Source organism: Echiichthys vipera, assembly GCF_963691815.1.
Source record: "Echiichthys vipera genome assembly, chromosome: 18".
NCBI lineage: Eukaryota > Metazoa > Chordata > Actinopteri > Perciformes > Trachinidae > Echiichthys > Echiichthys vipera.
The window spans coordinates 24,266,618-24,293,320 of record NC_139843.1 but is presented as its reverse complement, the minus strand read 5'-3'; the positions used below and the strand labels follow the sequence as shown (position 1 = coordinate 24,293,320).

General features: G+C 42.4%; 2 protein-coding genes across 2 annotated transcripts; both read left to right on the top strand.

Annotated features, from left to right (window-relative positions):
• The first annotated feature begins 4,926 nt into the window (after window positions 1–4,926).
• Window positions 4,927–26,424, top strand: galk1 (galactokinase 1). Its single transcript, XM_083932976.1, has 8 exons — window positions 4,927–5,223; window positions 7,093–7,282; window positions 7,522–7,641; window positions 11,503–11,638; window positions 11,777–11,958; window positions 13,506–13,656; window positions 13,742–13,904; window positions 24,409–26,424. The coding sequence occupies exons 1-8, from the start codon at window positions 5,059–5,061 to the stop codon at window positions 24,481–24,483; spliced, it is 1,182 nt and encodes a 393-aa protein (XP_083789102.1). The 5' UTR covers window positions 4,927–5,058; the 3' UTR covers window positions 24,484–26,424.
• LOC310961045 (BTB/POZ domain-containing protein KCTD21-like) lies at window positions 18,976–20,431 on the top strand (the record flags this gene model as incomplete). Its single annotated transcript, XM_083932977.1, has 2 exons — window positions 18,976–19,389; window positions 19,967–20,431. The coding sequence occupies 2 exons, from the start codon at window positions 18,976–18,978 to the stop codon at window positions 20,429–20,431; spliced, it is 879 nt and encodes a 292-aa protein (XP_083789103.1).
• Window positions 26,425–26,703: the final 279 nt, after the last annotated feature.

The window sequence follows — 26,703 nt, the reverse complement described above, 5'->3', positions numbered from 1 at the left end:
TACTTTATATCAGACTGTAGTTTTCTCCACTAGTTGGCTCTTTGTCAGTACTAGTTGACTCTTTGTCAGTACTAGTTGACTCTAGCTGACTCTTTGTCAGTACTAGTTGACTCTTTGTCAGTACTAGTTGGCTCTTTGTCAGTACTAGTTGACTCTTTGTCAGTACTAGTTGACTCTTTGTCAGTACTAGTTGACTCTGTCAGTACTAGTTGGCTCTTTGTCAGTACTAGTTGACTCTTTGTCAGTACTAGTTGACTCTTTGTCAGTACTAGTTGACTCTGTCAGTACTAGTTGGCTCTTTGTCAGTACTAGTTGGCTCTTTGTCAGTACTAGTTGACTCTGTCAGTACTAGTTGGCTCTTTGTCAGTACTAGTTGACTCTTTGTCAGTACTAGTAGACTCTTTGTCAGTACTAGTTGACTCTTTGTCAGTACTAGTTGACTCTGTCAGTACTAGTTGGCTCTTTGTCAGTACTAGTTGGCTCTTTGTCAGTACTAGTAGACTCTTTGTCAGTACTAGTTGACTCTTTGTCAGTACTAGTTGACTCTAGTTGACTCTTTGTTAGTACTAGTAGACTCTTTGTCAGTACTTGTTGACTCTTTGTCAGTACTAGTTGACTCTAGTTGACTTTTTGTCAGTACTAGTTGACTCTTTGTCAGTACTAGTTGGCTCTTTGTCAGTACTAGTTTACTCTTTGTCAGTACTAGTTGACTCTTTGTCAGTACTAGTTTTTGCGCACTAGTGGTCCAGCAGACCAAATTAGTACCACTAACAGTCCTACTGCTTAACTAGTGAGCTGCAGAAGCTCTCAAATGTTAACTAGTAAACATGGGTTCACTTTAATAGTTTACTAGGAGGCTAAAGTTCTCCACACTAGTTAACTAGAGATGTCCAAAAGCCTAGTGACACCAGTGAGAGACATTTTGACTTTACTAGCTAACCTGTGCAGTGCCAAATGTTTACTAGTTAACTAGTAGCACACAATGCTAATGAGGCTATTGAGTAAGAACTGCTAGCTGAAGTCTAACCCTCTAAAGCCTGAATAGCTTTTTCTGCTGACACTGACAGCTCTATCCACTATCCAGAGGAAAACATGATTGTTTTTATATTAACAACAATAAATAACAATAATAAAAATACAACAATAACAGAAAATGTTCTGCTTGTTATATGTTTTTCTTTTTAACTTGTTAACAGTAAAACACAAATGAGACAAGCATTTGCTTCTGTTTGACAGCATGAGAGAGGCCCCAGTCCTGGGTAAAGGCTGCCCCCTGCTGGCCTGGACAGGATCCAACACTGATCCACTTCAAATCAGACTCACAACAACATAACTCATTTCAGTCCACAAACAACAATGTGATTGCACAAATCTACACTTCCCTTAACATCAGCATACAGCACCACACATATGGATATAAAGCAGCCCACATGTATTCCACAGCGTCCTGTTGTTGTTGTTGTTGTTGTTGTTGTATAATCTTTAAAAGCCCCATCTGTACACACATGTTTTGTGCACCCATGTATTCGGTGTGGATACAGTGAACTACCAAGTGAACCAACTGTACACTGACAGTTAAGGACTGATCTATAAAATCAACATCCACATCATTTTCTTGTCCATAACAACATGCAACTACAGTAGGCCCTATGTCTTAATCCAAGTGGAGGCTACCCACTGTGCGTCACTACGCACACAACTCATTCAGCAACACCGTTAGCTGTCCCCTAAATGAACAGAGCTATTTGTCAGGGATTTATATGTTTTCAAAACATTTCTTAAGCATTTAGTGACTCTTAGCCATTGTCTGCGAGTTTTCTCTGTTACATTCTGATTTAGTTGGCCTTAACATGATAAGTCAGCGCGGGGTTGGGGCGCAGAGACCAAGTAAACGGCTAAAACAACCGTTAGCTTGTAAACTGCCTATGCATTACAGTTTTTACCCGTAGTCTGAACACGTTTTGCAAAACTTTGCTCATTGTGTCAAAACTCTACACACAAGCAAATAAGACACAACACTGGAAAATAAAGCATTGGCATTCGTGTCAAATTGAAACTCTGCTATTGAAACCTAAACTCTGCTGTGAAAACCTTTCAAACCTTTGTCAAAACGTCACTCTGATGACAAAATGATACACACTTACAGTGCCTTGCGAAAGTATTCGGCCCCCTTGAACCTTTCAACATTTCGCCACATTTCAGGCTTCAAACATAAAGATATAAAAGTGTAATTTTTTGTCAAGAATCAACAACAAGTAGGACACAATCGTGAAGTGGAATGAAATTTATTGGATACTTTAAACTTTTTTAACAAATAAAAAACTGAAAAGTGGGGCGTGCAATATTATTCGGCCCCCTTGCGCTAATACTTTGTAGCGCCACCTTTTGCTGCAATTACAGCTGCAAGTCGCTTGGGGTATGTCTCTATCAGTTTTGCACATCGAGAGACTGGAATTTATGCCCATTCTTCCTTGCAAAACAGCTCGAGCTCAGTGAGGTTGGATGGAGAGCGTTTGTGAACAGCAGTCTTCAGCTCTTTCCACAGATTCTCGATTGGATTCAGGTCTGGACTTTGACTTGGCCATTCTAACACCTGGATATGTCTATTTGTGAACCATTCCATTGTAGATTTGGCTTTATGTTTTGGATCATTGTCCTGTTGGAAGATAAATCTCCGTCCCAGTCTCAGGTCTTTTGCAGACTCCAACAGGTTTTCTTCCAGAATGGTCCTGTATTTGGCTCCATCCATCTTCCCATCAATTGTAGCCATCTTCCCTGTCTGTGCTGAAGAAAAGCAGGCCCAAACCATGATGCTGCCACCACCATGTTTGACAGTGGGGATGGTGTGTTCAGGGTGATGAGCTGTGTTGCTTTTACGCCAAACATATCGTTTTGCATTGTGGCCAAAAAGTTCGACTTTGGTTTCATCTGACCAGAGCACCTTCTTCCACATGTTTGGTGTGTCTCCCAGGTGGCTTGTGGCAAACTTTAAACAAGACTTTTTATGGATATCTTTGAGAAATGGCTTTCTTCTTGCCACTCTTCCATAAAGGCCAGATTTGTGCAGTGCACGACTGATTGTTGTCCTATGGACAGACTCTCCCACCTCAGCTGTAGTTATCTGCAGTTCATCCAGAGTGATCATGGGCCTCTTGGCTGCATCTCTAATCAGTCTTCTCCTTGTTTGAGATGAAAGTTTGGAGGGACGGCCGGGTCTTGGTAGATTTGCAGTGGTCTGATACTCCTTCCATTTCAATATAATTGCTTGCACAGTGCTCCTAGAGATGTTTAAAGCTTGGGAAATCTTTTTGTATCCAAATCCGGCTTTAAACTTCTCCACAACAGTATCTCGGACCTGCCTGGTGTGTTCCTTTGTCTTCATGGTTCTCTCTGCGCTTTAAACAGAACCCTGAGACTATCAAAGAGCAGGTGCATTTATACGGAGACTTGATTACACACAGGTGCATTCTATTTATCATCATCAGTCATTTAGGACAACATTGGATCATTCAAAGATCCTCACTGAACTTCTGGAGTGAGTTTGCTGCACTGAAAGTAAAGGGGCCGAATAATATTGCACGCCCCACTTTTCAGTTTTTTATTTGTTAAAAAAGTTTAAAGTATCCAATAAATTTCGTTCCACTTCACGATTGTGTCCTACTTGTTGTTGATTCTTGACAAAAAATTACACTTTTATATCTTTATGTCTGAAGCCTGAAATGTTGCGAAATGTTGAAAGGTTCAAGGGGGCCGAATACTTTCGCAAGGCACTGTACATCATATGAATGCACTTTCAGACCAGCAGCAACACACTAGTCTACTTTATATAAACCACTGCCACTTTAATTTTCACTCTTTTTATTCAGTTCACTGCAGTACTGTTCTTCGCAGAACTGTAAATTCAGTAAAAGCAAAAATACACTTTACTGTAAACACAGAAAAACACAGCAAGCATTTGTAGGTGAGCTTATGGATCCTGCAGTCCAAAGACATGCAGGTGTTAGGTTCATTGATGACTCTAAATTGGCCGTAGGTGTGAATGTGAGTGTGAATGTTTGTCTGTCTCTGTCTGTCTCTATGTTTCCTGTGATAGACTGGCATCCTGTCCAGGGTGGACCCAGCCAAACGCCCGATGTCAGCTGGGATCGGCTCCAGCCCCCTCCCCCTTTGACCCCCATAGGGACAAGTGGTTGAAGATGGAAGGATGGACCCAATGTTTCCTGCTTTGTATGTGATCGGGGAACATAGAACCCTATGAACCCAGAAATAGAAGCCTTTAAAAAAAAAAATGTTGTTCCCCGGTCTTTTATTTTTAACAGTGCTGAATTTCACGGCAAAAAGGCCTTATCAGACCCTAGCCCTACCCCCTGACCCTAACCGTAACCCCTAACCCTGACAAAATGCTAAATTAAATCTGGGAAGGCAGAGGCTTATGTGACCGGGGAACATAGGGATGACCCCTACTAATTGACTCTTGGAACTTTTTACTGACCCGCCCTCAGCTCAGCCTGTTTTAGTTCACTTTTAATATTTAGTACTGTACAATAAAGCCACATTTTTATTTCACATGGATTGTAGTTTTTGCTCTTGTGTTTTTTCACAATGGTGGGTCAGTCCTGAACTTGTGAGGGACAGCATAAATCAATGGAGCCATCTTACATTTCAAAATGACCGTAAACTACTTGTTTTCATGCTCTTTCTTGAACTACATACACTTTAATAATAGTCTGATCTTAAAGTGCTTACGAACTATGAGTTTCAACCAGATTATTCTAACTGCAACTATTCTGTTTTTGTCACGTGGAGAAAAAAGTGCCGGAGCACTCATGGACATATGTCTATGGGAGCGCTGTGTCATGTGACGTCTTCCCACCAATCACAGCCTCACAATAAACTATTCTGACACACTAGCAGGAAGTAAAGAGCTGCGGAACGGAACCTACAACCTCTTTAAAGTAAACATCACCGACACGGGGCTTTTGGTTACTACTGAGTCTCCTGAAACTTTCGGGTGCATGTTTTATTGTTATCATTTACCTCGTAACTATCTGTAACGCAATGGCCAGCTCTTTTCCGAGTGTAGCGGAGCTGGTTGCGGCTGCTCAGCGTGTCTATGGGCAGGTGTTCGGAGAAGAGGCTCCCCAGACGGCGGTGTGTGCTCCCGGAAGAGTCAACCTGATAGGGGAGCACACGGACTACAACCAGGGATTTGTTCTCCCAATGGTACAGTATCACTCAGACAGCTGACCTACACTATGTGACCTGACACTGCCTTCTGTCACACTCTGAAGAAGGACCCACTGTATGACATGCACTCTTCATGACGAGTTTAAAGGGGGAGTCCGTATTTTTGTAAAGGGGGGTTATATGAGATAGCCAGAGGCGGATTAATGCACAGGCTGGCCTGGGCTGCAGCCTAGGGGCCCCAGGTGTGCAGAGGCCCCGGATTGGCCCGACTATTTTAAATGTTTTTAAGTTACTACACTGGGAAATAAAAAAAACCTTGCCTCCTATTAAGGCCCTTCAAAACGTTTAAAAACAAATGAAGTCACTGATTGGATAGATATGTGACACATTTACCCAATCAGCTGTCATCATGTGGCTGGGTTCATAAGGTCAGTTTTGTTGTTAAATGATACCTGACTCACTGTGTAGTAAACACAGTACAGCGGCAAAATGTCAGAAAGGAAATGTGATAAAGCACAAAAAAGAAAAGCGACTGAAAGAACAACAGGACAGGAAGATCTACTGAAGAAAATTCCTAAATAGACAGGAATTTCAAGGTTGCGGACTCTTCTTCTGTTCTAGTGGGTTTTCTTCTGATAAAGCATGATTAATAATGCGGGGGGCCCAAACAAACAGTAGCCTAGGGGCCCCTGACCACCTTAATCCGCCACTGGAGGTAGCCTATTCCAATAGTGGCCAAACGGTGGAATTGCAACGACTAGGTCCGTCACGTGATGCCCTCTTGCCCAAAAACACTTTCCCCATTGACTTCCATTGAGAAAGAGACGTCTGTAAATCAGTAGATACAATTTGTTGCGTCGCTTTGTTTCATTAATTTGGTCCGATAATTTCAAAATCTGGAAGAGCCGCACAGTATCATATTTAATAACTGAATCTCGTTTTGAGTTTGCATGTTCTCCCCGTGTCTGATTGGGTTCTCTCCGGGTTCTCCGGTTTCCTCCCACAGTCCAAAGACGTGCAGGTTTTAGGTTCATTGATGACTCTAAATCGCCCGTGGGTGTGAATGTGAGTGTGAATGGTCTCTGTATGTCTCTATGTGCCCTGTGATAGACTGGCGTCCTGTCCAGGGTGGACCCCGCCTCACGCCCGATGTCAGCTGGGATCGGCCCCAGTCCCCCCGCGACCCCGATAGGGACAAGAGGTTGAAGATGAATGAATGAATCTTGTATCAAGTTAGAGAAGCGCTAAACAGGAACTAGCCAGCGGCTCAGCCTGAGCAACTCAGGTGGTGGTTTACATTCAAAATGGTGTATTTTTGAGCTGTTAAAGCATGTCATTTTATTGTGAAGGACTGAAGTATGTTTCTGGATGTTTTGACAACATTGTCAACCCTTATCCTTTAAAGCACCAGAGTCACACAATAACACAAACGAGTAACTGATTTAGGCAACAATGAGGTGAACTTTACAAGAGCTTTAGTTCCTCCCACCTAAACTTAAACAGGGCTGTCCGACAGCAAGGTTAAGCTTTGAAAATATTCTACATATAGCGTACAGTTTATTCTAGTAAGTATTTTTTTTAGGTGGTTTAAATCTGTTTTAGCTGCTGCTCATTTCTTTGCTTCTGTGTCGGGACTGTCTGCTTCTCCAAACTGTGGCGCGCTAACCCTCACCTACTGTAGGTAAGACACTGACTATGGATAAGTAACTCATACAACCACACTTAAAAAAGCCAAACTATCCTTTTAGCAGAAGAGCACAACCAAATGATTGGCACACAAACTGTAGTTCCACATATCAGTAATAAGCAGGGAATATTATACTTTAATGTAGTTTATTTCCTCTGACAAAGAGGAAAAGAAAACCAACCAACTGCATGTGTGTGTGTGTGTGTTGGGTCAACCAGGCGCTGCCTATGGTGACTGTGGTGGTAGGGAGTCCAACCTCTGACCAGGATGTCACTGTGGTAACAACAACTGAGGATGCTGATGAGCCTCGGAGGGTGGACTTCAGCCTGCCCAGTGATGGATCACCGTTGTCTCCAGGGTTACCCAGCTGGGCAAACTATGTGAAGGGCGTTATACAGCATTACAGAGGTAAACATGAGCAATGACCATCCATGGCTATAAAAACATAACCTGGGATTTATCGTAATCAGGTAGTGCAATGAAATATGTATACTTTCATCTTTCCCCTCATACGCTGAGTCTAGTCCTGTCGATGTAAATGACAACAGTTTAATAGAGGCTCGTTGGTCTCACAGATGTGATCTTGTCTTGCCTTAGTAGCATGTATATGTATTAAATGTGCACTTTCTATATTTGCTATGCTTCAGCTCCTCCTGTCCCAGGTTTCAGGGCGGTGATAGCCAGCAGTGTCCCCCTGGGAGGAGGTCTGTCCAGCTCTGCCTCTCTGGAGGTGGCTTGCTACACATTCCTGCAGCAGCTCAAGTCAGGTCAGCCCAGGAGTGAACCTTCATTATATCAGTGGTAGATGATGTCCAGGGGTTTTCAAGGAAAGGACAATATTCGATCGACCCATGAGCCAACTGATGCATTGGTGTCAACATAAGATTCCGTTCAGCTGATGCTCAAAATGCAATACTTTATCCATGCAACCCTTCTAGTAGAGCTGGGCAATATGATGATCAACATTCAAAATGTTATTTATATTTTATATTTCCCTATATCATTTCTATCGCAATGGTGAAAAACCAGTAGCCAAACTGCATTACTGCAGCCTACCTTTTGGTTGATCTTCAGGTATAGAGCCTGGGTTTTGGGTATATACTCAGTGGCAGATGGCGAAAAATGTTCTCTGTGTGGCTATGCCATATTCAGTCAGGGTCAGTAAACATCCTGATGTAAACTCACCAGCCACTTTATTAGGTGCACCTGGTGCTTAATAAAGTGTCAGTGTGGTCTTCTGCTGCTGTTCCCTCTCTGTAGAAAGTAGGTGGTGTTGTGTGTTCACATGCTCTCCTGCATTCCTCTGTTGGAACCAGTGGATATTTGAGTTCCTGTTGCCTTTCTATCAGCTCCAACCAGTCTGGCCATTCTCCTCTGACTTCTGGCTAAAACAAGGCATTTGCGCCCACAGAACTGCCGCTCACTTGATCTTTCCTCTTTTTCGGACCATTCTCTGTAAACCCTAGAGATGGTTTTTGCGTGAAAATCCCAGTAGATCAGCAGTTTGTGAAATCCTCAGAGCTCCCGTCTGGCACCAACAACCACGCCACGTTCAAAGTCACTTCAATCACCTTTCTTCCCCGTTCTGATGCTCGCTTTGAACTGCAGCACATCATCTTCACTATGTCTACATGCCTAAATGCACTGAGCTGCTGCCATCTGATTGGCTGATTAGAAATGTGTGTTAACGAGCAGTTGGACAGCTGCACCTAAAGTGGCTGGTGAGTGTAGTTTAACATAACTACATGATAGCAGTCCTCTGCGAAATAATCAGTAAACTTTAAATGCCAGTAAAAACGCACACAAGCACAAATGAGAACATTCACAGGCACACAAGCTTTGCATTTGCATTTGAAACAGACCTTGAAAACAATGGATTTCTTTATTTTTACACATAACATCTGTTGGAAAGGCTGTTGACTGTTACACCAGTGCCCCCTTGTGGTGTAGAAGCGCAGCTGGCACAGTTGAGCACATAAAATGTACCATTGATTGATTTATTGAATTAAACGCAAGAGGCACACGTCAAAACAAAGTGGAAAGTGGACCATATACAATAATGTCAAATAACTTAAAGTGTAATTCAGGCGCAAAATCATCCCATGCTCTTTTTTAGCACTCACATCAAATAAGCCGTGAAGATGAAGCAGCAACAACGTAGTTAGTGAATCCAGAGTTTATTAATAGAGTGTTTTAAAGACTTACCTACTGGCCCTTGTACCAGCTCCTCTCATAGTAAAGTCCATTCAAGTGGATTACCAAAGTCAATCCCAAAGGAAGGAGCCCATTGGTGCTTTGTTTTCTGTGTAGGGAATCTTGTCATGCTGCTGCAGAGGTTTGCAGTTATTTTGAGCAGTATTAGTGGTTAAAAAGACGTTTGAATGCCTTCACTGTACTGCCCCGAGCTAATCACTGTTAGCCACGTCCAGCTGTTAGCAACTCGTACTTCATACAACTGTCTCCATGGCTGATTTGATGTATGTAAGTGCCTAAAAGACCGTGGGATGATTTTACACCGGAGTTACACTTTAATGTTCTTAATAAATCTGTGTGTATAAATGATGTATAATAAAGAAATGCTTAAGTGCAAAGTGGTTGAACTCGAACCTTTGTCTGGAAGAATGGAGTTGGCCCAAGGCTCTTCACTTCCATTTTTTCCTCCATAAACATGGAAGAAAAAAGATGATTATGTAAATAACTACTAAGCCTTTCCCACTCACCGGGCGTTGCCACTGCTCGTACCTCTACTGTGCTCTCATCAGTCACAAGTCAGTGGCCTGTGGGCTTAGTGAATTTAGCCAAAGTGATCATCAAATCAAGGGGGCAGGCAACGTCACTCACTACACTACGGAGATGAATGGAAACTAATGAAAATAATATTGTGTTTGGGCAGTTAAAAAATAATTTAATGATAGTAAAAAAAATTGGCATTTATCAATTTGGACGTGAGCGGGAGCTACGATCAAATCTCACGTCTGGTCTGAGGTTGTGTACGCACATTTGAGCCTGTGTACTTGCGGTGCAGCACAGCAAAATCTGGCTGAAAATAATAAACAAACCTCAGCTGTCATTAAGCATAAGCAGTCACATATTAAGAACAGATCAAAACGGATTCTTAAAACGAATAAAAAAAATAAAAATTGTGGTTGGAGCAATTGATTGTACTCATGCGCGTCTGAAGGCACCATCCATGAATGATTACGCATTCATCAATCGCAAAAACTACCACTCGATAAATGTACAGGTGATTTGTGATGCCAGGCTGTCGCTTGGTGGCCAGGTGACCAGGGGGGAGACACACGTGATTCTTTTCTATATTTCAAAACAGCTCGCCTCTAGCCCCCCGCGACCCTGACATTGAATTATGAATGAATGTGTTGGCGTGTGGCTACAGCAAGACGCACTGCAGAGCCAAGGTCATCTCCTCGGTTCGTGGCTACCCTCGATAAATTGCATTAAATCAAACAAGGTATCAGATGATTAACATCTTGGTATGGTTCTAGGTGACAAAGGTATTCTCTTACGGAATACCTAATAACCCCGCTGGCAAACCCCGCTACAGAGCAGGAGCGCAGGTGTTGTGCCGTATTCAGCCGTGAAATGCACCCCCTCGCATTATAGGTGATATTCTGGATCAGAAGGCTGTTGTTTCAACCTATAGGAGTAGTTTATATACCGGTAACCCACAGCGGTCAGAACATTGGTTACTTACAGTCTTTAAACTATTTTAAAGAGTTTAAAATCACAAACTTGGATAATAGAGAACACAAAACAACACCTTTTTTATATTCTGTGGAATATAAACTGCAGCCATAATTATAAATGAATTAAATGGATCTTTTGAGCAAGTTGAATGTATTTGACTCAGCGTTTCCTAAATATAATCCCAGTTTTTCTTGCAATTAATAGGTTCAAAGGTGTGTGCTTTTAATGTGGTTACCTGTATATAAGCGGTGGAAACAACAGCCTTCTGATCCAGAATATCATCTATAATGCGAGGGGGTGCATTTCACAGCAGGGGTGCTGAATACGGCACAACATCTGTCCAACAGTGCGCACACGGGTCACAGTGGAGCGCTGCTTCAGGTTGACTGCCTTCGTTATTCTTTTCCATACAGTGTTTTTATGGGCCCCTTTTATTCCACTCCTAAGACTGACAAAAAGCACATCTTTATTTTGCTCCATCTCGGATGTCAGGATGCCGATCTGTGTGTCGGAAAAGTTTCTTTTCTAACCTGCGTTCCTTCTCTTCGTGTCTGACCTCAGTGGGCGAGGCCTCCGAACCAGGAATATTTAAGGGCGTAACATGTTAATGACGGTCGAATTCAGCCGCTGCATTTATCAAGGCCCGCTCATTCGTACGCTGAGATTGGTCAGATACGAATGATTCATAAATCACACGTGGGTCCTGTACTACGACCAATTATGCGCTCAGATCTGCACCCGTTTCCACGCAAGATTGATAAATGAGGCCCCCTGTGTTTTCTTGTGGCTAGTTTTTGTTGCTGTGGTAGATTCAACCAACATTCAAAACACAAAGTTTATTCAGCAATAGTTTTCTCATCTTTATTAAAAAAGTTATAAAAGGTAGTCCCTGTAATTCCTCTGTATCTTTCTTCATCTTTCAGATGACAGAGACCAGGTGTCCAAAGCAGTGGCCTGTCAGAAGGCAGAACACACTCATGCTGGTGTGCCCTGTGGCATTATGGACCAGTTTGTGTCTGTTCTGGGCAGGGAAGGCCATGCGTTGCTCATTGACTGCAGGTAGTGTGAACACCCAATGATAGTAGATTAATCCAACAGTCTCTTCTTTGTAGTCTGGCAGAACGCTTCCAAACGCTGGGGAAGTACACATTTACTCCCACCACTGTCAACCATGGACTTCTCTGTGGTTTGAGTCAGGTCACTGGAGGCCACCCCTATCCCCCTGGCAGATCCAGGCCTGGTCATTCTCATCACCAACTCCAACGTGAAACACTCTCTGACCGGCAGTGAGTACCCCATGAGACGCAGACAGTGTGAGGAGGCAGCCTCCATCCTGGGAAAGGACAGTCTCAGAGATGCCACCATGAAGGACCTGGAGGGTGGGAAGTCTTTTATTATCCTGTGTAGATCCATTCTGTCCCACTCTTATCTTATTTGATTATCCCCTACCCTGCTCTGTCCTAAGCCCTACCCTATCCTGTCCTCTTCCACCACACTGATGGAATTCTGTATTGTCCTGTCTTTTACTGCCCTGTCAGTTGTTTCCTATGGCTTGTTCTGTCCCAGTGATCTGGTGTGGGCTCTGTTCAAAGTTCGCTAAGACACACACCTCATTAAAACTTTGAACGTTTGCGAGATACAGACGTAAATCCCCCTTAGCCTGGAGGCTATGCAGCCTGTAGAATCTCATGCATTTGATTCTGAAAGTTGAGTTGACAGTGGCGTGGACACAAAACCTTCTCCTAACTATAGCCTGTAAGTCCGAGGACAGGCATTAATGTCAGAGGTGGTACTGAAGAAAAAGAAGAAAGCCATCACCATTCTCTATTTAAACTGACATTCCCAGGAACAATCAAAGACAATCAGCTGTACTACAGCAAACTCCCTTTATGGTCTGCAAAGTGGCAGTAGCAAATGCACTTCTCCCCATTTGTTTTTGAAGACAAAAAGGATTGTCTTGACTCGTGAAAGCCAATTATGTGTCTCCAGACAAAAGGTTTATCTCCTCCTCCTATAGGGCTGAACCATATATTTAAATAGTATAAAAGCGAATTTTAGACCAATATTGCGGTGTAGTATGAGCTTTTTTATTCAAGAGTATCTTCAGTATTGTTCGATTATATTAACTTATTATATAAGTTAAATGTTAAATATGTAGAATCTTTATTTAAAGCTATATTTTTTTTTCTTCAATAAAACACCCATGGGGCGTTTTAAGGGGAACAGAATGAAAGTATTGTTTTTCCATATATTTAGTCTGAATTCATATTTAAAATTTTGACAGGTTTAACAATGACTTTCTGTCCCGTTGTGTTTCCATGGTAGCAGCCATTAGAGTTTGGTGTTGCTGGCTGCCAGGGTTGTCTGTTGTTGGGTGCAGCTACTGTAGGCTGGCACTGGGTGAAATGGAGATTGCAAATCCTGCAGCTGCTTCGGAGCCTCAGTGAAGGGGGCGTTATTTGTCCCAGCAGCTGAGTGAGCGGGGACGGGCAACAACCAGAGTCAATATAGGCCGAGCATTCACTCCATGGACTGAGAGAAAGAAGAGAAACGCCATTAAAACGCACGCCCACATGGCTACGGTTCTCCTTGATCGCTAACACTTTCATCTTTACTTTAACGATAACAGTAACTGTCAAACTCCTCTAATCCTTGTTTTTATGGTGTGATTTGTCAGAGTGGATGGGTTCAAACAGGATCAAACAGACTGGTCTCCTGTAGGCTACTGGACCGGGTCTGACCAATCTGGCAACCCGACTGCTGGAGTCATTTTTTGTTGTTGCGACGACGATCTTGCGACACTTGATGGCGGTGTTCTGCTCATTCTCCATATTCAACCTTAAATATATTCAATATATCATTTGCATGTTATTTATCCAAATATCTAAAGGGAAAGAAGAAGTTTAGACCTCCTCTATCATTTCAGAGGCAAGGAACAGACTGGATGATGTTACCTTTCAAAGAGCTCGTCATGTGATTGAGGAGATAGAAAGAACTGTCCAAGCTGCTGAAGCCCTGAAGAGAGGAGCCTACAGAGAGTTTGGCAAGCTCATGGTGGAGAGCCACCACTCCCTCAGGTACAATTACAGCTGCTGTGTGTACTGTGAGAACACTGTTTAGGTCAGATGGGAGGTGTGTGTTAACTTGATGTCTCTGTGTCAGAGACCTGTATGAGGTGAGCTGCAGGGAGCTGGATGAGCTGGTGTCTGCAGCCATGGAGGTGGAGGGGGTGTTCGGCAGCCGGATGACAGGCGGAGGATTCGGTGGATGCACCGTGACTTTGCTGCAGGCCCATGCCATTGACAGGACTATACTCCATATACAGGTTAAAACACACACACACACACACACACACACACACCTGCCTCTATTGTAGGTTCAACATTGTCGTTGTCATGTAAACAGGGCCTTAAAAAAAACTACAGGAATCTGACAACTTTAATATGAGGACAGGACTTTTGAGGTGATGTTGGTCAGTAAATGTCTTCAATGTGCGAGTGATACAACAGAGTGATCATTATAAACCAGGCTGTTTGAACAGAACCTTGTCGTTCCTGCTTACTTGGGAATCCTGGGAAATTGACTAGTTTTTCGGTTTTAACTTCACCTGCTGTCAAAACACATTGATTATAATTCAAGCTACAACCAGGAGCAGCTTGAACTTTGCTGTAGCTTCGAGGAACATGAAATATGATCTGTCAGCTGAGAACGGTCTCCTGAGACTGGTATTTGATCAGTGTTCCTCGTATAAACAAACAAAACTCATTTGCAGTTTTCAAAGTCCTTCCACATTGTCTCAGCGATCAGAGGCGGATTGCAGCCACTCTAAATCACTTACGCAAAAGACTTCTGTATTTCTGTAGTGATACATACATTTTGTGATACATACATTTTGTATGTATCAGCGTACAACGTATGGTTGATGCTAATCTCTATAAACAGATTCTGCATGTGAAAGAAGAATCTGTAGGCAACAGGACACGATTTGGGTAGAGGACACAGTCTGGTTTCTGTTTGTAGTCCGAGTAGCGTTGACGGATCACGTCTGAGCAGACTTGGGCTGCATGCCGGTCCACAGTCTGTGAGCAAACAAGACGGAACCCATTTGCCTTCATGCAATCACGGAACCATATGGCTAATGTCTAATAACAATTTAGCTTTTCATTAGCTCTTTGTTATCATCTATCTGCATTCATGTGCAGATATCTGTTTAGAGAGACGCCACATCTCAACTCCATCTCCATTATCGCCACTCAAGTTGCTAACCGAGCCGTAAAAAATGAACGCTGCTGGAAGGAGGAAGTCTTGGCCTGGAAATCCGCTGGTTACACCAATAAGCCTACTAGCAGTTGCCCCCAGAGGCTTATATGTCGTCAGACAGGAAGCTGAATGTAACTAGTTTTTCCAATATTATAGTTCTTGGGAAAGGGAAAATAGTTTGGATGTGTATCCAGGATTATGCTGCCTTCAAATGGGGTCGTGTATACTGTATTCACAGGAAGAGTCCATGTAAGGGGGGCCCTCTTGCATTTCAAGTACTTGTAGGTTTTCTGAAAGCTCCAAGCTCCCGAGTCATGCACACAACTTTCCAATGTAAATAAAAGCACACGAGTTCCATTTGAAGACATTGATATACCGTAATCCTAAAACCAGCATTAGCATTAAGCATTAGCACTAGCCCAGCTACATGTTCTCTCCACTGTCAGAAGCTGATTCACTCATTTTTTCCCTTTAACACTGTTCACTGTCAGGATTTAGCTTGAAACTAAAACATTGGAAAGCATAGGGATATTTCTTGAGTGAACACTGGGAGGTGGATTTAGATTTACATTAATTGTGGAACTTCCTTATACCTTTTGTTAGCACACAAAAGATGGTTGTCTTATAGTAACATTACTATTACATCCGTGTTACTTTTTTGTAAATACCAGCGCGCTGTCTGCCAGTTCTCATAGTTTGTCTCAGCGGTTTTGTTGCTGCTTCCTTTCTAATTCTCATTGGATTGTAGATGATGAGCCGGTAATGTCCGATAACGTTACTGACGAGAAAGAATGTTACTGAATGTACGTAGAACAACAGGTCGACTCATGAACGAGCGATCTTTTTAGGCGGGGCAGGAAACTGTTTTCAGGGTGTCCCCGGGGTCTTAAAGTATTAAAAGTTCATAAATCCATTTTGGGAAAATGAAGGCCCTTAAAAAGTATTAAAAAAGTCTTAATCGCGTTCAAGTTTTGTCCAAAGAGTTTGACTGCAAAAAGTATGCATGGATGTATTTATTTTCCTCCCCATGACCATTAAAAACAGCGACGTGCAGATGATGTTATGCATCTTGCAACAGCGAAAGCCCTCGTCCTGGTGTGAAACAAACTCTGAAATGGGGAAATGTAAGTTTCTGGACTCCCGGTTGGAGAGTCCTGAGTTTAAACAATGACTGAAGCCTGTCGCTGAGAACAACTGGGAGGCTTACTATACTCCTATACTACTTAGAAGATTAGCGTAGCCTCAATGGGCATCAACACTTTCAGGCCCCGCATGCCCGTTGGCGGCAGCAGCAGCAGCAGCAGCAGCAGCAGCAGCTGTCCATGGCCTGTTTTTGTGCTCCATCAGCTACGCCACTAACCAGTAACACGACAGCTGAACTAGCCAACACAGCTACACCAGCAGACATCCGGGTGTCTACGGGCAGCTGTGTGCCGAGGTTATCTGGTGTCTCAACACTGCGGTGAATCACCACTCACTGAACTCACACAGGCATTTCTGATACTTTCAAGTAAATGTTTCCAGATTCGGACAAAGCTAAGACGTTCAAATGAACCGAGGCACATGTCATGAGTTTTGATTGGTATTTATAGTATTCACCAAGTTGTTTCACCACGTTGTCCTTGGTGGTGAATAGTTGAGTCAGAGTGTTACTTGTTGTGACCAGTGGTGAAAGAAGTACTCAGAGGTTTCACTGAAGAAGAAGTATTAATTCCACACTGTAGAAATACTCTGTTACAAATAAAAGTCCTGCATTCAGAATGTTACTTAAGTAAAAGTATCAGCATCAAAATGTACTGAAACGTTCTCATTATGGATAATGGTCTATTTCAGAATATTATATCTTTAGATTATAGTTATTGATAGATGAATGTAAATATCACTTAGATATTGTAACTGATAAAAGTGGGGATCATTTTAATTACTGTATATAAGGTACTGCTGTGTAGCTGTGAAGTAACTAGTAACGGAAGTGACCAAATACATGCAGTGGAGCAGAAGTAACAAGCAGCATAAAATGGAATAACTCAAGTAAAGTACAAGTACCTCAAAACTGTATGCAAGTACAGTACATGAGTAAATGTACTTTCCACCACTGGTAGTTAGCCTGGTTTCATTTACTTTATTAAGCTTTGTTCCGTTCCAGCTTATCAGTTCTGTTGTTGTGCTTTATAGATTTAATGGCAAACTACAACTGTTAAGCAAGTTAAATATGTGTTTCTGATTACAGCGGGAAGTTGCCGTGAGGTAAAATAAACTATTGACTACTATATTTGTGTAAAATATTTTGAGAAGGTCTTTAAAAAGTCTTAAAAGGTATTGGAATCATCTTGAGGATTCATGCACGTACCCTGGTTTGCTGATCAGGAGCTTCAGTGGGCAATTCAGCAGGCCGTTGAATAAAACGTTGCATTACAATTTCCATTTGACGGTCTTTCGCATTATTGTTTACTTTTGAATGCGTTGACAAAAATGTATTCGGTTCCATCATAGCTCTCATTTTCAAAGGATACTTTGTATTTAGTTGGAGTCTTGTTTCATGGTGGAAAACCTTTGCGTTGATGAAATATACACTGCAGACTGAGAGCACGTAATTTCTCCTGGATCCTTTTCTCTCCTGTTCGATTGTTCAGAAACGATTGTGTGTCACTCTTATGACCTGACAGCTACAAGATGTTTTAGGTTCCCAATTTAAAGGTGAACGTGAAGATGTAACATTAACACACAAAACCCAGTCTTTCTTTTTATCACACTACTGTTTCAGTTGAAATAGATAGCAGTTACTTCACAAGAGTATCTTTGTAGTGTCGTTGTACTTGTTAAAGAGAACCAATCATGCTTTCCCGTCTTTTCTGACCTATAAATGTAGTTATAATGTTTTATAGTCATGTTAAATAATACCAAAGCGTGAAACAATGCTCAGACAGAGCCGGCCACACAGAGGTGCTGCATGGGTGCTGCAGCAATGGACAATATGAGAAATATAATGCGTTTTTTTTTAAAGAGCAAAGCATGTAAACCTATTGTAGTTGACCCGAAAAATACAAATATGACCCTTAAAACTTGCATAATAGGGCCTCTTTAAATATTTAGTTTCATTATTTTCATCTTCCAGCATAACACAGCAAGTGCTGTGCTGTTTTATAGTTAAATAGGACTTTTCCTTTTGTTTCTTTTATGATTCTGTTTTCTGAAAAGTCTTTGCATTCCAAAGGGTATTTGAAAGGAAAAGTGTGGCATTGTTCATTTGTTCACGGGGGATAAAAGCACTCTCAGTGTTCTGTCTGTCACTTTAAGGGGTGCATTTCAATTACTAATTGCCCTGTCCCTCGTGTCTTGCTCAGACAGCTCCGTGTGTGTGTGTGTGTGTGTGAGTGCGAGCGTGCGTGCGTGCGTGCGTGCGTGCGTGCGTGCGTGCGTGTGTGCGTGTGTGTGTGTGTGTGTGTGTGTGTGTGTGTGTGTGTGTGTGTGTGTGTGTGTGTGTGTGTGTGTGTGTGTGTGTGTGTGTGTGTGTGTGTGTGTGTGTGTGTGTGTGTGTGTGTGTGTGTGTGTGTGTGTGTGTGTGTGTGTGTGTGTGTGTGTGTGTGTGTGTGTGTGTGTGTGTGTGTGTGTGTGTGTGTGCGCGTGTGTGTGTGTGAATCACACAAATCAGGGGCTATGAGCTGAGAATAAAAGCGAGCTTCGTGAAGCCAGAAGTGTCCAGTTATTAGCATGCTGGTCTGGCCTCTGTGGCCTTGCTGTCTTTCTGCGTTGACCCAGTCAGTCTTACAGGACAAGCATCAACAAAGATGTCAATTTAACTGCAGAAAATCACGGGAAACGCCTGCATTCATAAGGATGACATGTTTAAAAGAAAAGAACAGAAGCCTTTTACCCATTTTAAACTCCAGTTTTATAAATCTTCAGCTTTGAAAACAAACTTGGCAGATTCTTGCATCTTGCCTAACTTGGCTGTATCCTGGCTACTACTGTGGCTCTCTAACCGTCAAAGGAAACAAGTCTTTCTTGGAAACAAAAGAAGCACTTGAAACTTCCACATCCCTCAGTCCTCTGCATTCCTGATCAGCGCAGAAGGATCCTTGTCCTCCCAATTACAACATCAGAGAGGGCTTCACAGGATCATAAAAACCTACAAAATGCTGAACCTCAACTCACCGGACGACAACAGCAACAGGAATTCTCTCCAGGACCCGGTATCATTGAACGTCGGCGGAGAAATGTACACTACAACCCTGGACACTCTGACACGCTGCCGTGACTCGATGCTAGGTGCGATGTTCACCGGACAAATCCCTGTGCTGAGAGATAACAGAGGTAATGTTTTCATAGACCGTGACGGTAAACTGTTCAGGTACATTCTGAATTACCTGCGCTCCAGCTCCCTGGACCTGCCCGATGGATTCTCAGAGTTGGCTCTGCTGCGGAGAGAGGTGGATTTCTTCCAGATACGCCCTCTTCTGGAGGAGATGTGCCGCTATGAGGCATCAATGCCCCTCAGCCTGAGAGGGGGGCCGCTAGGAGCCATGATTATGGTGAATGTTGACTCCAAGGTATGTTTTTTTAAGTGGCACATATAAGTGATTTAAAGTGTAATTCAGGCGCCAAATCATCTCATGGACTTTCTCGGCACTTACATACAGCCAACAGCCGGACGTGGCTAACACTGATTAGCTCGGGGCAGTATGGTGAAGGCATTAAAACATCTTTTTTAACCACTAATACTGAGCAGTATTAGTGGTTAAAAAAGACCTTTGAATGCCTTCACTGTTAGCCACATCCGGCTGTTAGCGACTCTAGCGGATTTCTCCGTTAATGGTTCAAACATGAAAAAAACTGTCTCGCTGCCTTATTTGATGTGTGCAAGTGTCGAAAAAGACCTTGGGATGATTTTACGCCAGAATTTCACTTTAAGAATGTTTTAGCATGTATCAGCTTAGCTTTCAGTGGAGAATAGTAAACCTATAGAAAATACTGACCTTCACTAACCTTTTAAGAGTCAGCTTATGTTACTAGCAGAGGATGTGTGTGTTCATGGGTTTGCACATTCAGAGACATGGACATACCGGTTATTTGTTTGTGTACACTCCGGAGGATGTGTAGTCAGCATATTCTTCCCTCTCATTCCAGGTCCGCGTTCTCCACTTTAACTTACGCCATGGGCCAGAAAACTATGAGCTTCGCACATGCTCTGTGCGGGCCTTCACAGTTGATCTCTTTTGTACCTGGACAGCTTTCCTGGCCCTTCTTTGTGAGCACTTTTCCTACAGAACATCCCAGGGTCTCACTAGCCCCCATCCGTGCAATCCAAGGCACAACAGGCTGAAACTGGAGTGGGTGCCGAGGCCTGACGAACTCCCACAGGACCAGTATGACAAGCAGTGCTACAAAGAGCTAACTGTCTCTAACTCTCAGGTCACACAGTCGGACGACATCATGAGCATGCACCGGGACCCGTGTGATATCACAGACATGCAGGGGTTTGTGGAGGAGCTGCTGAAGATGTCTTTGGCTGAAGGGTTCAAGGTTGATCTTGTGACTCCTGATCCAGCTGAAATTCTTAACTGCAACTCCCTTCGGCTTGTCAAGTGCTGAGCTCTGGGAAAAGAACATAAACTTGACAGAACATGACTAGTTGATGAGCTATGGTTTGTTCTCTCTAGTCTCAACTGAAACAATTATCCAGTTAGTTAGAGTTAACTCTTTAATGTCGAAAGTAAAAGGATACAGGCTATGACTGGAAGTAGGGATGTGGAGATAACTGCAAAATTACAATACCTGCAAGGGATGGCAAGCAACTACCACAACTGCTATGTTCACATTTTTCACGAGGCTAGGCTAGGCCCTTTCTTGTTTTACACTTCATTGTATATTGAATTTTAAATATCTGTTGCTATTTTAGCTGACCGGGAACCAGCAGGCAGGTCATCCAGCTACGCGATTTCATTTGTGCTCGCCATAGACAGCCAATCAGCATTGAGATTGCAGTAAGCGCCATTAAAGTTCACCGTGAAACATCCAGGGGCTCACCGGGTTCACCAAAGCCGCCATTGTTGCAGTCTTTGGGGTAAACCAGTCTGTTCCTCTGGATAAAATATAATGGATATAACTATAGACTGTGGATGGCAGCGACATGCCAGAAATCCAGAAGAAGAAGAAGAAAGCCGTCAGTGCAGAGTGAAGCTGATCTGATCTACACCTGTACAGCTACGGAGGTTCAGTCACTGACGGCCGGATCTCACTTTACACAATTACAAAGCTCAAATCTCTTCTTTTAAAAGCATTCAGATCCCTGTTAGCACTAGCATAACTTCCAACAGCAGAGTAGGCTGAGCCGGGGCTTAGCTTCAGTTAGCTATCCGACTCGGCTGCTACCTGCGATACTTGCGTCTCAAGCGACGGTATTCACATCTATCGGGTTTGATGTGAACACAGCTTAAGTAATGAACTCCACCGGCAGACCAACCGCTTTCAGCAGCGTCACTATCATGGAGCCATATTTACCATGGACTGTATAGAAAATGGACGTAGCCTCCCTGTCGGGGTCCATTCTCTCAACTTGATCCAATCGTCTTCACCTACAGGAGTCTCCATCTTGTTGGACTTTGACTCCGTCTCATTTCCTCTTACCAAAAAAGGGCATGTATGTGACGTTGGGGGGAGGGAGATACGTCCATCTGGCTGACGTATACCTCTGAGGAGAAGTGAGGGCCAGAGGCTAGCTGTCACTCAAGAGGCCACGCCCCTAATTATTCATAAACTTTAACCTCCAATAAAATAGAAACTAGCCTGGTAAAACAAAATCATGTTGTCATGGAGATATGACCTTAACATACAGACTAGAATGTTTTTACCTTAAACAGGTTTTATGATGCTGTGAAAACGGTCAGTTTAACATGGGGGTCAATGTCTCCACAGACACACAGATGAGAATACTCAGCGAAGAGGCAACAAGTGCTTTCATTAGTGGGTCATATAATCAGTCACCATTGTTTTAACTCACTCTTCGATAGAGAGGAACTTAATAGGCAGTTAATTAGTCCAGTGTTTGCTTTGGGCTTTCAAACCTACACTAGGTGACTATTATGTAAATGTTCTGTGCTGAGTCTGTTGACAGGACAATGCAGCGATTTGGAAATAATTTCATCAAGCAACCAAAAAGTAGTTTGCAGCTTTTTAATGTTTATCTGCATAGTTTAACGTCAGCAATTGGTAGGTCTGGGTTAGCGCTTGCTTCTGCTTCCCATACAACAAGGTAAATCCACCAATAAATTATTTCATGAGTGTCTTAATTTATTAGATTGTGATCTATTTAGAGTTATGTTTCCTGCTGAAAGCACAAGCACAATTAAAATAATCGTTTATATTTGGAAATACGCTTAATCCTTGTTTTTGCCACAGTTAAAGGTGAGTGTGATGAGAGGATTGATACAGCTCCTGTGTCTGTGGACTCCCTCCATTACATAAAACATTTGACGTTCAAGAACTACAGTATAGAATATATATCAATATACATATAGAGTATTGACATACTTTTGCGTGAATAACGAGTAGTATGTATCCTTATGGACACACTGAGCTGTAATTACCCCCTCACTTCCTGACAGCCACCTTATAGGTGCTATTGTCAGATAATACTTAAATTACTGGTAAAGGTAGGAAACTTAAGGCTGCAGGGGACAAAATCACTGTTATTTCATGCCTAGAGATGTAAATCGAAGCATTACTGATGTTACAGAGATCCCCCTAGTCACTGACCATTTATCCATGATCAGCATTGTGGTTATTTATGCTGGCAGAGTGTCCAATGTCTGCATATTGTCATTTTCCCCTGGAAATAGTACACATCCACGTTTGGTTTCATAATAAGGTTTTGGACACGTGAGAGACGTGTTTCTCACTTAGTTCCTGAATCTCGTCATCTCTCCAGTTAAGAGAATCAGAAATACTTTAGAAATACTTAAATAATCCAGGGGTGAAATTTTTTTTAATTCAGTTTCAGTTAGTCATTTTCATTACCGTCTTTGTGTAAATTACCCTTCTTTTTCATGATCAGAGGTTTGTTTTCTTCTGGTGCTGGCCGCAGCGATATAGTAACATCGACACATCTGCCTGGTCTCCGCGGATACACCTGAGAATGAGGGTCTCAATTCACACATGGGCTCACATGGAGAATAATCAGCCTTTATACTGGGGAGTGCAAAGTGTAAACACTGTTCTCACATGCAGTTCTGCCAGGCAATGTCTATGATTCCAGGTTTGCAGTACATGTGTGAAAGGGGCTTTAGTTTTGATTTTGGAGATAAAGTTTTTTGCTGGGTTTCTATGGTTGACATGAAATGAAAGATGAAAATTAAGACCTGGCTAATGATGTGTTTTTCCAATTTTCCGTAGCTTTTGCCAGCTACTAAAGACAATCCGCGTCTGCACATTAACAGTATTTCATCATTCATTAAACTGACTCTGAGGTTGACTGTTTCCTTTAGGGAGGGCCAAGGCTCCACAGTAACAGTTGACAGGTTGCCATTGGAAACCATTTTGAGGTTTTCATCAGTGGCAACCATTTTTTTATAGCAAAACATTCCCAGGCCAGTGTGGAGATATAATCGTTCCTACTAGTCCTGGGTCTTCCCGAGGCCTCCTCCGAGCTGGACGTGCCTGGAACGACTCCCTAGGGAGGCGCCCAGGGTTCATCCTTACTAGATGCCCGAACCACCTCAACTGGCTCCTTTCAATGCAAAGGAGCAGCGGCTCTACTCCGAGTTCCTCTCGGATGGCTGAACTTCTCACCCTCTCTCTAAGGGAGACTCCAGCCCCCCTCCTGAGGAAACACATTTAAGGCGCTTGCACCCGCGACCTCGTTCTTTCGGTCTTTTTTGCATTAGTGTTATTTAAATATTTAGAGACAATGGTCAAGCAAGTGAAGTAGTTTGACGGTGGGGTGAAAAGTTCGACTAACCCGTCAACATCACAAACGAATGTGTGTTCAACCAGATGAACCTGATCGAAATTTTCTTTGTCACATTTTCATTATTAGGCAGACATATAACTGCATAATATCTCAATTACTCAAAATCTATAATTTCTAAAATTGGCAGCCATATTTTTGGTTTCGGCAACCAAACGCTGATGCCTGGTGGCCAGCCTGGAAGCTACTTTTAAAAGTTAGTGTCTGTTTACCCTTTGAATGACTTAAATGGAAAGCGGATGAGTCATCTACTAGCATGTAATTGCAGCGTGGTGCGCCTCGGCTGAAGAGGAAAGGTGTGGAGTTGCAAAGAAAGAAAGTCAATCTGTGGGTCTCTCCTCTTGCTCCCTCTCTGAGCTTCCTTCCCATACTGTGAGAGATGTGAGGGGAATGAAGGGCTCTGCAGCCCGTCTGGGTGGACAGTCTGGTTTTATAATGGTTATTCACAATCTGCACAAGGGACATGCTCACATACAGCCCTAATGCTTAGCTCTCACATATGGGGATTTGCTTCAGATGTATTATTGTATGAAGGTTATCATGGTTTTTATGTACTCATTGTGTGTGTTTGTAAATGTTTTTTTTTTTATATATACCCTAACAGGAGCGATACAGTGGAACCCCAACTTTCTATGTGACAACTCCTGCAGAGGGAGCTCGGGCTCTCAGTCTGCCCTGACCGTAGTCAGCACATCTTTGCTTTATGACGCATCCATTCCTCTTTATAGGCTTTTTTGATTTTTCTATTTTCACTATTAAAATGAAATGATTTGCTGTTCTGCATACTGGAGCTGGTTGAACAGCATTCAGTTAATGTGGGGAAAGTGGCTTCATGTAAAACATTGAGTTCTGGTAACATTTTTATTATTCGATTGTTTTGTTTGTTTCAGTTATGCAATGCTTTATCCTCCACCTGAGAACTAGTAGCAACTGTTTGTATAGATATGACTACAGAGAATACAGGCTTATATGGAATAAATCATGTTCAGAAAATATGAAACTTTTTCATAAGACGTTTTTATTTTAGTCAATTTTTTTAAATACATCTAATATCAGTGTAATGTGATGAAAAAACACATACTCTGGCTTGTTGTTTTAGTTCTACAGCACATTTAGTGTTTGGTTCACTCTGCATTTTTTATCAATCACATTTCCAGCAGCAACAGACAGCTGTTTTTCTTTTTAAAGATTATTTTTTTGGTAGTTTTTCTAGCCTTTTTATATTAGACAGGACAGACAGCTTCAGCCTCTTTCCATGGGATGACTGCTCTAACCACTGTGCCACCGGCCAGCCCAAGCAGCTGTTTTCAGCAAAAAAAATCCGTACACTACATGATCAGCAGCAAAGAGCACACAGTAGATAGCTGGTAAACATGGTGCAGCATTTATCCGATAAAGTGACAGATCTTTTTCTCAGGAGTGAATGAAGTGAATTAAAAAGGGAGAGTGAATATTGTTTTAAACATCCATCAGGTGGACACAAATGTGTGATGATGATGTTGCTGCGTTTTCTGGATGTGAAACTGAGAAATTGTCTGTGAACAACCGTAATACTTTGAAATGCAATTAAATATCAGGACTGTGTTTGTCAGCTTCTGATTAAGTTACATCACCTCTAAGCCCTTGCACACTAGCACTATATATTCCTCGTTATTCTGGCTAACCTGATCTCTGCTAGACCTCTTGATGTTGGGCAGAGCTCTGATGACAGTGTGTGATATCAGTACAGATGAGGTACTAATAAAACTGATACTGCAGCTTACGCTAAAGGTATAATCTACTTCGTCCTTAGAGGTGACAACTAAACAATAAAACAGGGTCAGCTAGATGTAAGCCATCTAGTTTACTAGTTGCAATAAGCCATCAAGACACTTTTTTTTATGTAACAACTTTTAATGGAGTAATCCCGGGGAGTCGCTTACAGTGACTAGCTCGGGGCAGTACGGTGAAGGCATTCAAACGTCTTTTTTTAACCACTAATGCTGCTGAAAATAACAACAAACCTCTGCAGCAGCATGAGAAGAGTCCCTACACAGAAAACAAAGCACCAACAACGTAGTTGGTGAAGACAGAGTTTATTCAAAGAGTGTTTTAAAGACTTACCTACTGGCCCCTGTACCAGCTCCTCTCATAGTAAAGTCCATTCAAGTGGATTACCAAAGTCAATCCCAAAGGAAGGAGCCCATTGGTGCTTTGTTTTCTGTGTAGGGATTCTTCCCATGCTGCTGCAGAGGTTGGCTGTTAATTTCAGCAGTATTAGTGGTTAAAAAGACGTTTGAATGCCTTCACCGTACTGCCCCGAGCTAATCACTGTAAGCGACTCCCCGGGATAACTCCATTAAAAGTTGTTACATGAAAAAAAAGTGTCTTGATGGCTTATTTGATATATTTAAGTGCTGAAAAAGACCACGGGGTGATTTTGCGTCGGAATTACGCTTTAAGAAGAAATCTAATCGGGCAGATGAAGTCAAAGCACCTGTGGGCATGTATCATTATTTGCTGAAGTGTGTTTTAGTGAAGCCGTTATTGTTTTCAGATAAAGGAACCATCCTACTTTTGCACTTTTCTTTTAAAGGTTATACTGGAAGTCTTATTTTCAATGCATTCTGGTTAGCACAGCCTGGTCCTGTTCAAAATGACATGATCACTTTGGATCTGTAAGAATAAAGACCCTTTCAAATGATACTTTTCTTTTGGCATATTGATTTTAAAAAATGCACAAAACTCCCTCTCTTATTTAGAATCTTCTGCTCTTAGGGTGCTCTGCAGTCACAACTGTATATGTTTTCATAGATGTGGGATGAAGAGGTCAGAAAAAAGTGTTTTTCAATAGGATTTAAATGTAATAGCAGTCTTGTTCACAGTTTCAGTTTGTGTACCATTTAGCCATAGTGGTATT